This window comes from Hyperoodon ampullatus, assembly GCF_949752795.1.
Source record: "Hyperoodon ampullatus genome assembly, chromosome: 7".
Classification (NCBI taxonomy): Eukaryota; Metazoa; Chordata; class Mammalia; order Artiodactyla; family Ziphiidae; genus Hyperoodon; species Hyperoodon ampullatus.
Window position 1 is genome coordinate 54,893,396 of NC_136920.1, and position 15,998 is coordinate 54,909,393.

At 41.5% G+C, this 15,998-nt stretch overlaps 1 protein-coding gene across 1 annotated transcript in view; it reads right to left on the reverse strand.

Annotated features, from left to right (window-relative positions):
• Positions 1–15,998, reverse strand: part of USP35 (ubiquitin specific peptidase 35) — a gene marked incomplete at both ends in the record, with an annotated part of 66,859 nt that overhangs the window by 42,630 nt on the left and 8,231 nt on the right. Inside the window, one exon of the mRNA XM_079708552.1 lies at positions 13,742–13,935. Within this exon, the coding sequence (XP_079564678.1) occupies positions 13,742–13,935 (194 nt within the window). The remainder of the gene's footprint in view (positions 1–13,741; positions 13,936–15,998) is intronic.

A 15,998-nucleotide genomic window follows, 5' to 3' on the forward strand; every position in this document is an offset into this window, starting at 1 on the left:
AATTCAAATGTATGTTGTTCAAGGGTCAACTAACTGTATATTGAATCATTACATTGTACACCTGAAATTAATATCATGTTATGTCAATTACATCTCAATAAAAGTAAATAAAAAAATAAAAGCAACCTCTTTTAACAGCTAAAAAAAAAACACTATCCACAGAGAATCTAAAAAAATGGTACAAACGAACTTATTTACAAAACAGAAGTAGAGTCACAGATGTAAAAAAAACAAAAACAAAAACTATTTATGTTTGGGGATTGGTTCAAAATGGTGGAGTAGAAGGACATGCTCTCACTCCCTCTTGCGAGAGCACCAGAATCACAGCTAACTGCTGAACAATCATCAACAGGAAGACACTGGAAATCACCAAAAAAGATACCTCACATCCAAAGACAAAGGAGAAGCCACAGTGAGGTGGTAGGAGGGGCGCAATCACAATAAAATCAAATCCCATAACTGCTGGGTGGGTGACTCACAAACTAAAGAACACTTATACCACAGAAGTCCACCTACTGGAGTGAAGGTTCTGAGCCCACGTCAGGCTTCCCAACCTGGGGGTCCAACAATGGGAGGAGGAATTCCTAAAGAATCAAACTTTGAAGGCTAGCGGGATTTGATTGCAGGACTTCTACAGGACTGGGAGAAACAGAGACTCCACTCTTGGAGGGCACACACAAAGTAGTGTGCACATCGGGACCCAGGGGAAGGAGCAGTGACCCCATAAGAGACTGAACCAGACCTACCTGCTAGTGTTGGAGGATCTCCTGCAGAGGCAGGGGGTGGCTGTGTCTCACAGTGAGGACAAGGACACTGGCAGCAGAAGTTCTGGGAAGTACTCCTTGGCATGAGCCCTCCCAGTCTGCCATTAGCCCCACCAAAGAGCCTGGGTAGCCTCCAGTGTTGGGTCACCTCAGGTCAAACAACCAACAGGGAGGGAACCCAGCCTCACCCATCAGCACACAAGTGGATTAAAGTTTTACTGAGCTCTGCCCACCAGAGCAAAAGCCAGCTCTACCCACCACCAGTCCCTCCCATCAGGAAACTTGCGCAAGCCTCTTAGATAGCTTCATCCACCAGAGGGCAGACAGCAGAAGCAAGAAGAACTACAATCCTGCAGCCTGTAGGACAAAAGCCACAATCACAGAAAGATAGACAAGATGAAAAGGCAGAAGTCTATATACCAGATGAAGGAACAAGATAAAACCGCAGAGGGGGCTTCCCTGGTGGCGCAGTGGTTGGGAGTCCGCCTGCCGATGCAGGGGGACACAGGTTCGTGCCCCGATCCGGGAAGATCCCACATGCCGCAAAGCAGGTGGGACCGTGAGCCATGGCCGCTGAGCCTGTGCATCCGGAGCCTGTGCTCCACAACGGGAGAGGCCCGCGTACCACAAAAAAAAAAAAACAGAAAAACAACTAACTGAGGTGGAGATAGGCAACTTCCAGAAAAAGAATACAGAATAATGATAGTGAAGATGATCCAGGACCTCGGAAAAAGAATGGAGGCAAAGATCGAGAAGATGCAAGAAATTGCAAATGCAAGGTTTAACAAAGACCTAGAAGAATTAAAGAACAAACAAACAGAGGTGAACAATACAATAACCGAAATGAAAAATACACTAGAAGGAATCAATAGCAGAATAACTGAGGCAGAAGAACGGATAAATGACCTGGAAGACAGAACGGTGGAATTCACTGCTGCGGAACAGAATAAAGAAAAAAGAATGAAAAGAAATGAAGACAGCCTAAGAGACCTCTGGGACAACATTAAACGCAATAACATTCGCATTATAGAGGTCCCAGAAGGAGCAGAGAGGGAGAAAAGACCCGAGAAAATCTTTGAAGAGATTATAGTTGAAAACTTCCCTAACATGGGAAAGGAAATAGCCACCCAAGTCCAGGAAGCACAGAGAGTCCCATACAGGATAAACCCAAGGAGAAACACGCCAAGACACATAGTAATCAAACTGGCAAAAATTAAAGACAAAGAAAAATTATTGAAAGCAGCAAGGGAAAAACAACAAATAACATACAAGGGAACTCCCATAAGGTTAACAGGTGATTTCTCAGCAGAAACTCTACAAGCCAGACGGGAGTGTCGCGACATATTTAAAGTGATGAAAGGAAAGAACCTACAACCAAGATTACCCAGCAAGGATCTCATTCAGATCGACAGAGAAATCAAAAGCTTTACAGACAAGCAAAAGCTAAGAGAATTCAGCACCACCAAACCAGCCCTACAACAAATGCTAAAGGAACTTCTCTAAGTGGGAAACACAAGAGGAGAAAAGGACCTACAAAAACAAACCCAAATCAATTAAGAAAATGGTCATAGGGGGCTTCCCTGGTGGCGCAGTGGTTGAGAGTCCGTCTGCTGATGCAGGGGACGTGGGTTCGTGCCCCAGTCCGGGAAGATCCCACATGCCACGGAGCAGCTGGGCCCATGAGCCATGGCCGCTGAGCCTGCGCATCCGGAACTTGTGCTCCACAACAGGAGAGGCCACAACACTGAGAGGACCGCGTACCGCAAAAAAAAAAAAAAAGGTCATAGGAACACACATATCGATAATTACCTTAAATGTGAATGGATTAAATGCTCCAACCAAAAGACACAGGCTTGCTGAATGGATACAAAAACAAGACCCATATATATGCTGTCTACAAGAGGCCCACTTCACACCTAGGGACACATACAGACTGAAAGTGAAGGGATAGAAAAAGATATTCCATGCAAATGGAAATCAAAAGAAAGCTGGAGGGCTTCCCTGGTGGCAGAGTGGTTGGGAGTCCGCCTGCCAATGCAGGGGTCGTGGGTTCGTGCCCTGGTCCGGGTGGATCCCACAGGCCGCAGAGCGGCCGGGCCCGTCAGCCATGGCCGCTGAGCCTGCGCCTCTGGGGCCTATGCTCCGCAATGGGAGAGGCCACAACAGTGAGAGGCCCGCATACCGCAAAAAAAAAAAAAAAAAGAAAAAGAAAGCTGGAGTACCAGTACTCATATCAGATAAAATAGACTTTAAAATAAAGAATGTTACAAGAGACAAGGAAGGGCACTACATAATGATCAAGGGATCAATCCAAGAGAAAGATATAACAATTATAAATATATATGCACCCAGCATAGGAGCACCTCAATACATAAGGCAACTGCTAACAGCTATAAAAGAGGAAATCAACAGTAACACAGTAATAGTGGGGGACTTTAACACCTCACTTACACCAGTGGACAGATCACCTAAACAGAAAATTAATAAGGAAACACAAGCTTTAAATGACACAATAGACCAGATAGATTTAATTGATATTTATAGGACATTCCATCCAAAAACAGCAGATTACACTTTCTTCTCAACTGTGCACGGAAAATTCTAGAGGATAGATCACATCTTGGGTCACAAATCAAGCCTCAGTAAATTTAAGAAAACTGAAATCATATCAAGCATCTTTTCTGACCACAACGCTATGAGATTAGAAATCGATTACATGGAAAAAAACGTAAAAAACACAAATACATGGAGGCTAAACAATACGTTACTAAATAACCAAGAGATTACTGAAGAAATCAAAGAGGAAATCAAAAAATACCTAGAGACAAATGACAATGAAAACACGACGATCCAAAACCTATGGGATGCAGCAAAAGCAGTTCTAAGAGGGAAGTTTATAGCAACACAAGCCTACCTCAAGAAACAAGAAAAATCTCAAATAAACAATCTAACCTCACACCTAAAGGAACTAGAGAAAGAAGAACAAACAAAACCCAAAGTTAGCAGAAAAAAAGAAATAATAAAGATCAGAGCAGAAATAAATGAAATAGAAACAAAGAAAATAATAGCAAAGATCAATAAAACTAAAAGCTGGTTCTTTGAGAAGATAAACAAAATTGACAAACCATTAGCCAGACTCATCAAGAAAAGGAGGGAGAGGACTCAAATCAATAAAATTAGAAATGAAAAAGGAGAAGTTACAACAGACACTGCAGAAATACAAAGCATCCTAAGAGACTACTACAAGCAACTCTATGCCAATAAAATGGACAACCTGGAAGAAATGGACAAATTCTTAGAAAGGTATACCTTCCAAGACTGAACCTGGAAGAAATAGAAAATATGAACAGACCAATCACAAGTAATAAAATTGAAACTGTGATTAAAAATCTTCCAGTAAACCAAAGTCCAGGACCAGATGGCTTCACAGGTGAATTCTACCAAACATTTAGAGAAGAGCTAACATCCATCCTTCCCAAACTTTTCAAAAATGTTGCAGAGGAAGGAACACTCCCAACCTCACTGTATGAGGCCACCATCACCCTGATACCAAAACCAGACAAAGATACTACAAAAAAAGAAAATTACAGACCAATATCACTCATGAATATAGATGCAAAAATCCTCAACAAAATACTGGCAAACAGAATCCAACAACACATTAAAAGGATCGTACACCATGATCAAGTGGGATTTATCCCAGGGATGCAAGGATTCTTCAAGTCACAGATGTCACAGAGACACAGATGTCGAGAACAAACGTATGGACACCAAGGGAGAAAAGCGCCGTGTGTGTGTGTGTGTGTGTGTGTGTGTGTGTGTGTGTGATGAATCTGGAGATTGTGATTGACATATATTCAATAATATGTATAAAATGGATAACTAATAAGAACTTGCTGTATAAAAAAATAAAATAAAATTCAAAAATTCAAAAAATAAAATAAAAGGGCTGTTGTGTCAAAAAAAAAACTATGTTTACCAGTTATGGGGGGGGCATGGGGAGAGGAGGGATAAACTGGGAGATTGGGATTGACATATACACACTACTATATATAAAATAGATAACTAGTAAGGCCCTACTGTATAGCACAGGGAACTCTACTCAATATTCTGTAATGATCTACATAGGAAAAGAATCTAAAAAAGAGTGGATACATATATATGTATAACTGATTCACTTTGGTATACAGAAGAACTAACACAACACTGTAAATCAACTATACTCCAATAAATATATAAAAAAACAAAAAACAACAACAACAAAAGATTATCCACAGAGTAAAAAGGCAACCGCAGAAGTCTCTGGGAAAAAATATTTGGAAAGACGGTGGAGTAGAAGGACGTGCATTCACCCCTTCTTGCAAGAGCACCAGCATCACAACTAACTGCTGAGCAACCATCAATGGAAAAATGCTAGAACCTACCAAAAAAGATACCCTACATCCAAAGACAAAGGAGAGACTACAGCGAGACGGTAGGCAGGGCGCAAGTGCAACAGAATCAAATCCCATACCCTCCAGGCAGGTGACCCACAAACTGGAAAACAATTATACCACAGAAGTTCTCTCACTGGAGTGAAGTTCTGAGCCCCGTGTCAGGCTTCCCGGCCTGGAGGTCCAGCAATGAGAAGAGGACTCCCCAGAGAGTCCGGCTTTGAAGGCCAGCGGGATTGACTGCAGGACTTCCACATGACTGGAGGAAACAGAAACTCCAGTCTTGGAGGGCACACACAGTCTTGTGCACACCAGGACCCAGGGGAAAAAAGCAGTGACTCCATAAGAGACTGGGCCAGACCTACCTGCTAGTATTGGAGGGTGTCCTGCAGAGGTGACAGGGGAGCTGTGGCTCACTGCAGGGACAAAGACACTGGAAGCAGCAGTTCTGGGAAGTACTCATTGGCATGAGCCCTCCCAGAAGCCATGATTAGCCCCACCAAACAGCCTGTAGGCTCCAATGCTGGGTTGCCTCAGGCCAAACAACCAACAGCAAGGGAACACAACCTCACCCCCGTTCAGCAGACAAGCGGATTAAAGTTTTAAAGTTTTACTGAGCACGGCCCTCCCCACCAGATGGACAAGACCCAGCTCTACCCACCACCAGTCCCTCCCATCAGAAGCTTGCATAAGCCTCTTAGATAGCCTCATCCACCAGAGGACAGACAGTAGAAGCAAAAAGAACTACAATTCTGCAGCCTGCCAAACAAAAACCACAATCACAGAAAGTTACACAAAATCAAATGGCAGAGGGCTATGTCCCAGATGAAGGAACAAGATAAAACCCCAGAAAAACAACTAAGTGAAGTGGAGATAGCCAAACTTCCAGAAAAAGAATTCAGAATAATGATAGTGAAGATGATCCAGGATCTCAGAGAAAGAATGGAGGCAAGGATCGGGAAGATGCAACAAATGTTCAACAAAGACCTATAAGAACTAAAGAACAAACAAACAGAGATGAACAATACAATAAATGAAATGAAAAATACACTAGAAGGAATCAATAGCAGAATAACTGAGGCAGAAGAACAAATAAATGACCTGAAGACAGAATGGTGGAAATCACTGCCATGAAACAGAATAAAGAAAAAAGAATAGAAAGAAATGAAGACAGTCTAAGAGACCTCTGGGACAACATTAAATGTACCAACATTCACATTATAGGGGTCCCAGAAGGAGAAGAGAGAGAGAAAGGACCTGAGAAAACATTTGAAGAGATAAGAGCTGAAAACTTCCCTAACAAGGGAAAGGAAACAGTCACCCTAGTCAAGGAAGCGCAGAGAGTCCCAGGCAGGATAAACCGAAGGAGCAACATGCCAAGACACATAGTAATCAAACTGACAAAAATTAAAGATGAAAAAAAAATTTTTAAAGCAACAAGGAAAAAATGACAAATAACATACAAGGGAACTCCCATAAGGTTATCAGCTGGTTTCTCAGCAGAAACTCTGCCTACCAGAAAAGAAGTGGCCTTTCATCACTATTTAAAGTGATGAAAGAGAGGAAACTACAACCAATACCCTACCCAGCAAGGCTCTCATTCAGATTTGATGGAAAAATCAAAAGCTTTACAGACAAGCAAAAGCTAAGAGAATTCGACACCACGAGACCAGCTTTGCAAGAAATGCTAAAGGAACTCCTCTAGGCGGGGAAGAGACCAGCAACTTGAAACAACCTTGTGGGCTTCCCTGGTGGCGCAGTGGATAAGAATCCACCTGCCAATGCAGGGGACACAGGTTCGATCCCTGGTCTGGGAAGATCCCACATGTCGCGAAGCAACTAAGCCCGTGCACCACAACTACTGAGCCTGCACTCTAGAGCTCACGCGTAACAACTACTGTAGTTGCTCTGCAACAAGAGGAGCCACCGCAATGAGAAGCCCGTGCACCACAACGAAGAGTAGCCCCTGCTCACCACAACTAGAGAAAGCCAATGTGCAGCAACAAAGGCCCAACACACCCAAAAATAAATAAATAAAATAAAAATTTTAAAAATTAAAAAAGAAACTTGTACACCTACAGACTGCTATATCAAAATCTCAAGGGAACAACAAACCCAAAACTACAATAGATACACACAAAAAGGAAAAAGCAACCCAAACACAACACTAAAGAGGTCATCAGACCACAAGAGAACAAAAGAGGTAGAGAAGAAAAAAGACCTACAAAAACAAACCCAAAACAATTAACAAAATGGCAACAGGAACATACATATTGATAATTACCTTAAATGTAAATGGATTCAATGCTCCAGCCAAAAGACGCAGGCTTGCTGAATGGATACAAAAACAAGACCCATATATATGCTGTCTAAAAGAGACCCACTTCGGACCTAGGGACACATACAGACTGTAAGTGAGGGGATGGAAGAAGTTATTCCATGCAAGTCAAAGTCAAAAGAAAGCTGGAGTAGCAACACTCATATCAGACAAAATAGACTTTAAAATAAAGACTGTTATAACAAAGAAGAGACACAGAAGGACACTACATAATGATCAAGGGATCAATCCAAGAAGATGTAACAACTGTAAATATATATGCACCCAACATAGGAGCACCTCAATATATAAGGCAAATACTAACAACCATAAAGGGAGAAATTGACAGTAACACAATAATAGTGGAGGACTTTAACACCCCACTTTCATCAATGGACAGATCATCCAGACAGAAAATCAATAAGGAAACACAGGCCTTGAATGACACATTAGGCCAGATGAACTTAATTGATATTTATAGAGCATTCCATCCAAAAGCAGCAGAATATACATTCTTCTCAAGTGCACATGGAACATTCTCCAGGACTGAGCACACGCTGGGCCACAAAGGAAGCCGTGGTAAATTTAAGAAAATTCAAATCATATCAAGCATCTTTTCCAACCACAATGCTATGAGACTAGAAATAAACCACAAGAAAAAAACTGTAAAAAACACAAACACATGGAAGCTAAACAATATGCTACTAAACAACCAATGGATCACTGAATTAATGAAAGAAATAAAAATATACGTGTTGACAAATGAAAACAAAAACAAAATGATCCAAAATCTATGAGATGCAGCAAAAGCAGTTCTAAGAGGGAAGTTTAAAGCAATACAATCTCTCCTCAGGAAACAACAAAATCTCAAATAAACAACCTAAACTTACACGTAAAGCAACTAGAGAAAGAAGAACAAACAAAACCTATAGTAGAAGGAAAGAAATCATAAAGATCAGAGCAGAAATAAATGAAATAGAGCCAAAACAACAGCAAAGGTAATGAAACTGAAACCTGGTGCTTTGAAAAGATAAACAAAATTGATAAACCTTTAGCCAGACTCATCAAGAAAAAAAGGGAGAGGACTCAATTCAATAAAGTTAGAAGGAAAAAGGAGAAGTTACAACTGACACCACAGAAACACAAAGGATCATAAGAGACTACTACAAACAACTATATGCCAATAAAACGGACAACCTGGAAGAAATGGACAAATTCTTAGAAAGGTACAATCTCCCAAGACTGAACCAGAAAGAAATAGAAAATATTAACAGACCACTCACAAGTACTGAAATTGAAACTGTGATTAAAAGACTCCCAACAGGGCTTCCCTGGTGGCGCAGTGGTTGGGAGTCCGCCTGCCGATGCAGGGGACACGGGTTTGTGCCCCGGTCCGGGAAGATCCCACATGCCGCGGAGAGACTGGGCCCATGAGCCATGGCCGCTGAGCCTGCGTGTCCGGAGCCTGTGCTCCACAACGGGAGAGGCCACAACAGTGAGAGGCCCGCGTACCGCAAAAAAAAAAAAAAAAAAAGACCGCCAACAAACAAAAGTCCAGGACCTGATGGCTTCACAGGCGAATTCTATCAAACATTTAGAGAAGAGCTAACACCTTTCCTTCTGAAACTTTTCCAAAAAATTGCAGAGGAAGGAAAACTCCCGAACTCATTCTATGAGGCCACCATCACCCTGATACCAAAACCAGACAAAAAAACCACAAAAAAAGAAAATTATAGGCCAATATCACTGATGAATATAGACACAAAAATCCTCAACAGAACACGAGCAATCCAAATCAAACAATACATTAAAAGGATCATACACCATGATCAAGTGGGATTTATCCCAGGGATGCAAGGATTTTTCGATATCTGCACATCAATCAGTGTGATACACCACATTAACAAACTGAAGAATAAAAACCATATGATCATCTCAATAGATGAAGAAGAAGCTTCTGACAAAATTCAGCACCCATTTATGATAAAAGCTCTCCAAAAAGTGGGCATAGAGGGAACCTACCTCAACACAATAAAGGCCATATATGACAAACCTACAGCTAACATCATACTCAATGGTGAAAAGCTGAAAGCATTTCGTCTACGATCAGGAACAAGACAAGGATGTCCACTCTCACCACTTTTATTCAACACAGTTTTGGAAGTCCTAGCTACAGCAATCAGAGAAGTAAAAGAAATAAAAGGAATCCAAATTGAAAAAGAAGAAGTAAAACTATCACTGTCTGCAAATGACATGATACCATACATAGAAAATCCTAAAGATGCTACCAGAAAACTACTAAGCTCATCAATGAATTTGGTAAAGTTGCAGGTTACAAAATTAATATGCAGAAATCTGTTGCATTTCTATATACTAACAATGAAAGATCAGAAAGAAAAATTCAAGAAACAATCCCATTTACTACCATCGCATCAAAAAGAATAAAATACCTAGGAATAGACCTTTCCTCCTTATGTACGAATAGACCTACATAAGGAGACAAAAGACCTGTACTCCAAAAACTATAAGATACTGATGAAAGAACCTGAAGATGACACAAACAGATGGAAAGATATACCATGCTCTTGGATTGGAAGAATCAATATTGTCAAAATGACTACATTACCCAAGAAAATCTACAGATTCAATGTAGACTGAATCAATTAATTTGATCAATAAATTAATCCCTATCAAATTACCAATGGCATTTTTCACAGAACTAGAACAAAAAATCTTAAAATTTGTATGGAGACACAAAAGACCCAGAATAGGGCTTCCCTGGTGGTGCAGTGGTTGAGAGTCCGCCTGCCGATGCAGGGGACACGGGTTCGTGCCCTGGACTGGGAAGATCCCACATGCCGCAGAGCAGCTGGGCCCGTGAGCCATGGCCACTGAGCCTGTGCATCCGGAGCCTGTGCTCTGCAACGGGAGAGGCCACAACAGTGAGAGGCCCACGTACCGCAAAAAAAAAAAAAAAAAAAAAAAAAAAAGACCCAGAATAGCCAAAGCAATCAGAAAAACAAAAAAGGAGCTGAAGGAATCAGGCTCCCTAACTTCAGACTATACTATAAAGCTATAGTCATCAAAACCGCATGGTACTGACACAAAAACAGACACATAGATTGAAAGCCCAGAAATGACACGCACCTATGGTCAATTAATGTGCTATAAAGGAGGAAAGACTATACAATGGTGGAAAGACAGTCTCTTCAACAAATGGTGCTGGGGGGACTTCCCTGGTGGCACAGTCATTAAGAACCCGCCTGCCAATGCAGGGGACACGGGTTTGATCCCTGGTCTGGGAAGATCCCACATGCCGCAGAGCAACTAAGCCCATGTGCCACAACTACTGAGCCTGCGCCCTGGAACCCACGAGCCACAACTACTGAGCCTGCCTGCTGCAACTACTGAAGCCCGTGTGCCTAGGAACCGTGCTCTGCAACAAGAGAAGGCACCTCAATAAGACGCCCACGCACCACAACAAAGAGTAGCCCCTGCTCACCACAACTAGAGAAAGCCCACGCACAGCAACAAAGACCCAATGCAGCCAAAAATAAAAAAATAAAAAAACCAAACGGTGCTGGGAAAACTGGACAGCTACATGTAAAAAAATGAAATTAGATCATTTTTTAACACCATACACAAAAATAAGCTCAAAATGGATTAAAGACATAAATGTGAGACTGGATTATAAAACTCTTAGAGGAGAAAACAGGCAGAACACTCTCTGACATAAATCACAGCAATATTTTTTTCGATCCACCTCCCAGGGTAATGGAAATAAAAACAAAAATAAACAAATGGGGCTTAATTAAATTCAAAAGCTTTCACACAGCAAAGGAAACAATAAACAAAATGAAAAGACAACCCACAGATTGGGAGAAAATGTTTGCAAATCATGTGACTGACAAGGGATTAGTCTCCAAAATTTACAAACAGCTCATGCAGCTTAATATCATCAAAACAAACAACCCAATCCAAAAATAGGCATAAGACCTAAATAGACATTTCTCCAAAGAAGACATACAGATGGCCAAGAGGCACATGAAAAGATGTTCAACATCACTAATTATTAGAGAAATGCAAATCAAAACTACAATGAGATATCACATCACACCAGTCAAAATGACTATCACCAAAAATCCACAAACAATAAATGCTGGAGAGGGTGCGGAGAGAAGAACAACCCTCCTACACTGTTGATGGGAATGTAAATTGGTACAGCTACTATGGAGAACAGTATGGAGGTTCCTTAAAAACTAAAAATAGAGCTACCATATGATCCTGTAATTGCACTTCTGGGTATATATCTGGAGAAAAACATGGTCATGGTCCGAAAGGATACATGCACCCCAATGTTCATTGCAACACTGTTTACAATAGCCAAGACATGGAACCAACCTAAATGTCCATCGACAGAGGAATGGATAAAGATGTGGCACATATATACAATGGAATATTAGCCATTAAAAAGAATGAAATAATGCCATTTGCAGCAGTAAGGATGGACTTAGATATGGTCATACTGAGTGAAGTAAGTCAGACAGAGAAAGACAAGTATCATATGATATCGCTTATATGTGGAATCTAAAAAGAAATGATACAAATCAACTTATTTACAAAATAGAAACAGACTCACAGACTCAGAGAAGGAACTTATGGTTACCGGGTGGAAAGGATGGGGGGAACAGATAGTTAGGGAGTTTGGGATTGACATGTACACACTGCTACATTTAAAATGGATAACCAACAAGGACCTACTGTATAGCACAGGGAACTCTGCTCAGTATTCTGTAATAACCTAAATGGGAAAAAAATTTGAAAAAGAATAGATACATGTATATGTATAACTGAATCACTTTGCTGTACACCTGAAACTATCACAATATTGTTAACCAACTATATTCCAATATAAAATAAAAAGTTAAAAAAATTTGCAAATCACGTATGTGATACAGGATTAATATTCAGAATATAAAAAAGGACTCCTCAAACTCAACAACAAAAAACAAACAACCTGATTCAAAACTAGGTAATGGATTTAAATAGACCTTTTGCCAAAGAACACATACAAATGGCCAATAAGCACATGAAAAGATGCTCAACATCACTGATCATTAGGGAACTGCAAATTAAAAACTATAATGAGATACCACCTCACACCCATTAGGATGACTATTATCAAAAAAACAGAAAAGAAGTGTTGGGAGGATGTAGAGAAATCCCAACCCTTGTGCACTGTTGGTGGGAATGTAAAGTGGTGCTGCCAGTGTGGAAAACGATATGGAGGTTCCTCAAAAAAACTAAAAAACAGAACTACCATATCACCAAGCAATTCCACTTCTGGGTATGTAACCGAGAGAATCAGAAGCAGGGTCTCGAAGAGATATCTGTACTCCCATGTTCATAGTGGCATTATTCACAACAGCTAAAACATGGAAGCAACCCAGGTGTCTGTCACTCTACCAATGAACAGATTACCAAAATGTGGTTTATACACACAATGGAATATTATCCAGCCTTAAAAAAGGAAAGAAATTCTGCAATATGCTACAATATGGACGAACCCTGAGGACACTCGCTAAGTGAAATAAGCCAATCACAAAAAGACAAATACTGTACGATTTCACTTATATGAGGTACTTAAAGTAGAGACAAAACATAGAACAGTGGTAACCAAAGGCTGTGGGGAGGGGAGAATGAGAATATGGGAAGTTAGTGTTTAATAGGCACAGAGTTTCAGATTTACAAAATGAAAAGTGTTATAGGGATGGATGGTGGTGACGGCTGCATAACAATGTGAATGTACTAAGCAAGCCATAAGTTGGATAGGTAGCCACTGATGATAAAGATTTTGTTTTAGTAAAAGGGGGCATCTAACGCCAGGGTGAGTGGAAGTCCTACTGTGGAAAACACTATCCACCTCCATGGACTCTAGCAGAAAAGTCAGTGATGTCGACCAACCCAGAGCAGACTCCCTTCCCACTGCAGCTGAGCCCCTGAATCTCCAACTCAAGTTCCCATCCAGTCTTGACCTACTGCCTTGGCAATGGCCTGGAGCCCTCTGGGAACTTTCACCTGCCCTTCACATACCCACAGACCTCAGGGAATCATGCCGATAACACAAAGCAGGACCCACCCTCTCCAACCCCTACCTCACCCCCACACACCAGGGAGCCCAGAGGAGAGAAGCAGGGGCAGACAGGGAATTCAAAGGCAGCACCTACTCGGAAGCCATGAACAAGGCCTGAAGGATGCTGTTCACATAGCACGTGTTGCCCAGATTGATTAAACCAATCTTGCCAGTGTCTGACTTGGCCATGAGCCGGGGGTAGAAGCCAGCCAGCTCACTCTTCTGCGAGGTCCAGGCATCCTGCCCCAGCAGCTGCTTGATTCGGTCCTCATTGGGAACATGGAGGTCCTGAGGGGGAAACAAGCCAGCAGGACAGTGGGCACCAGGTTTAGCTCTAAAAATATCACCTCCTCTGGGAAGCCTTCTTGGACTACAGCCTACTACACACCTGCACAAGCATATCACCCCAAACATGTCCTAGAGATGTGTGAGAACAGCCCCTTGTTTTCAAACATGTTCTAGGTTTTCATCTTGACGTGTGGGCCTTCTACATGATCTTTCATGCCACAGCTGCCTTAAGAAAGGGGTTTTTTTCCCCCACCGTGTAGATGAAAAAACTAAGACCCAGATAGAGAAAGAATTTTCTTAGAGGCAGTAAGTGAGGAATCTACTATATGTTACATGAGCCCAGGATGTGACAGACTGTAAGCAGTGACAACACTGGCCCACTGGCCCAATCCAGCAGTGTTGACATCTCAACCCTGGTCCTGACTCTTGTCCTCACAGCTCTCTGGCTGTGGTCAGTGAACCTCTCTGACTCAGTAAGTTAACCTCCCTGGACCTCAGTTTGCTCATCTGTCAAGTGAGGATACTCCTACCTTATAGCAGTTTGGCACTCTATACTTTCACGGTGCTTGCTCCTGTTTTCACGTCCTCTACTTTAAAGTTTGCGGAGTCAGCTTTTTCGAATTAGTAACCCCCTACCCCAACGCTGAACTTGATCCTACAGTCAGGACAGTGGGAGGATCCTGGGGGTCTGAGGCATGGGTCCTTGGTCACGGGCTCAGGGGTTAGCATGCTTTCCCAGTCGTTATCCTTTTTCACATTAAACAGCTGCACTGAAAAGAATATTACCAAGCACTGGTTCTAATAATAACATATTTTAAAGAAAAACACCTAAGCATAATGCAGTATTACTTAGTATATTTAAGCAATATTCATGACAGTTCCTCTAGCCCCGTTCTCGTTTCCAGATCCTGAGCACAGTTCCTAGATTTGTCTAAGGCCCTTGAGCTTCAGACCAGCTTATACTGAAAGCCCTTGTCGCTGCAGAAGGTCTGGCTCAAGCGGTGGTTTAACACGTCTGCTCACTTATTTCCCAGGATCGTTTATCAGATAATTTATCAGATTAGTCAGTCATCTCTCACAGATGATAAAAAATATAGTAGCTGTCTGAGGCAAGATAAGAAGATAAGGACTCAGTATCTTCTCTCTTAGTCCCTTCTTTTTTCTTCCTATTATCCCCTATCCAATCCCCACCCCACACACAACATGAACAAATAGGGACAAAAAGACAGAACCGGTATAAAATAGATAACTAATAAGAACCTGCTGTATATATAAAAAATAAAACTAAGAAAAAAAAGAATCAAAGCTAAAAAAAAAATGACAGAACCAACACACCACCCCGCAACACAAGCACACAAGATGCAAAAATATGCACACTAGAAAAAAAAAATCAAATGCTTTTTCCCAAAGAAGGTAACTCTGTACTCTTAGGAGAATAAAGAGAATAAAACAAAAACTTTCAAATACCTTTCAAGCTCCTCATGTTACTGGAAGTCTACATACCATGTAGCTCCCTCAGCAAGGACCACAGCTCCCAGAGAAACTGCCATGACTTAGTACAACTGCCTAAGTAGGAGAACTTTCTAGAATTTATAAAGGTGACTGTATACAAAGGATGTACTCCTATAACACATATGAAAGAATTTTATGAACAGTAAAACCCCATGAATACTTTGCTGCCTTGCCTCTCAAAGTGGCTTGAAGCAAGGGGTAGTCAAAGCCATAGGACAAATGTCACACATCTTCCTAGAGCTATATTCACTAATATTCAAGGAAGAAAAATGTTTAAATTAAAACAAGTGTTTATGATTATGAAGTATATACTTGAATCTTTGAGATAAAATGAGATTTTAGAGAAACTCTGAGCTTGTGTCAGGCTGCAGGAGGGTAAGTCCCCTCCTCTGAGGTCAAGTACTTCAGAAGAAACGTTTGAGAAGCCCAGATCTGCCGGACCAAGCAGTCACGCAGCCTGGTTTTCACCACCTTCCACTCTGCCTATCCTTCTGATCTTCCCTCCCCTCCACCACACTTTACCACCAAACAGTACTTGCACATTCCTGCTC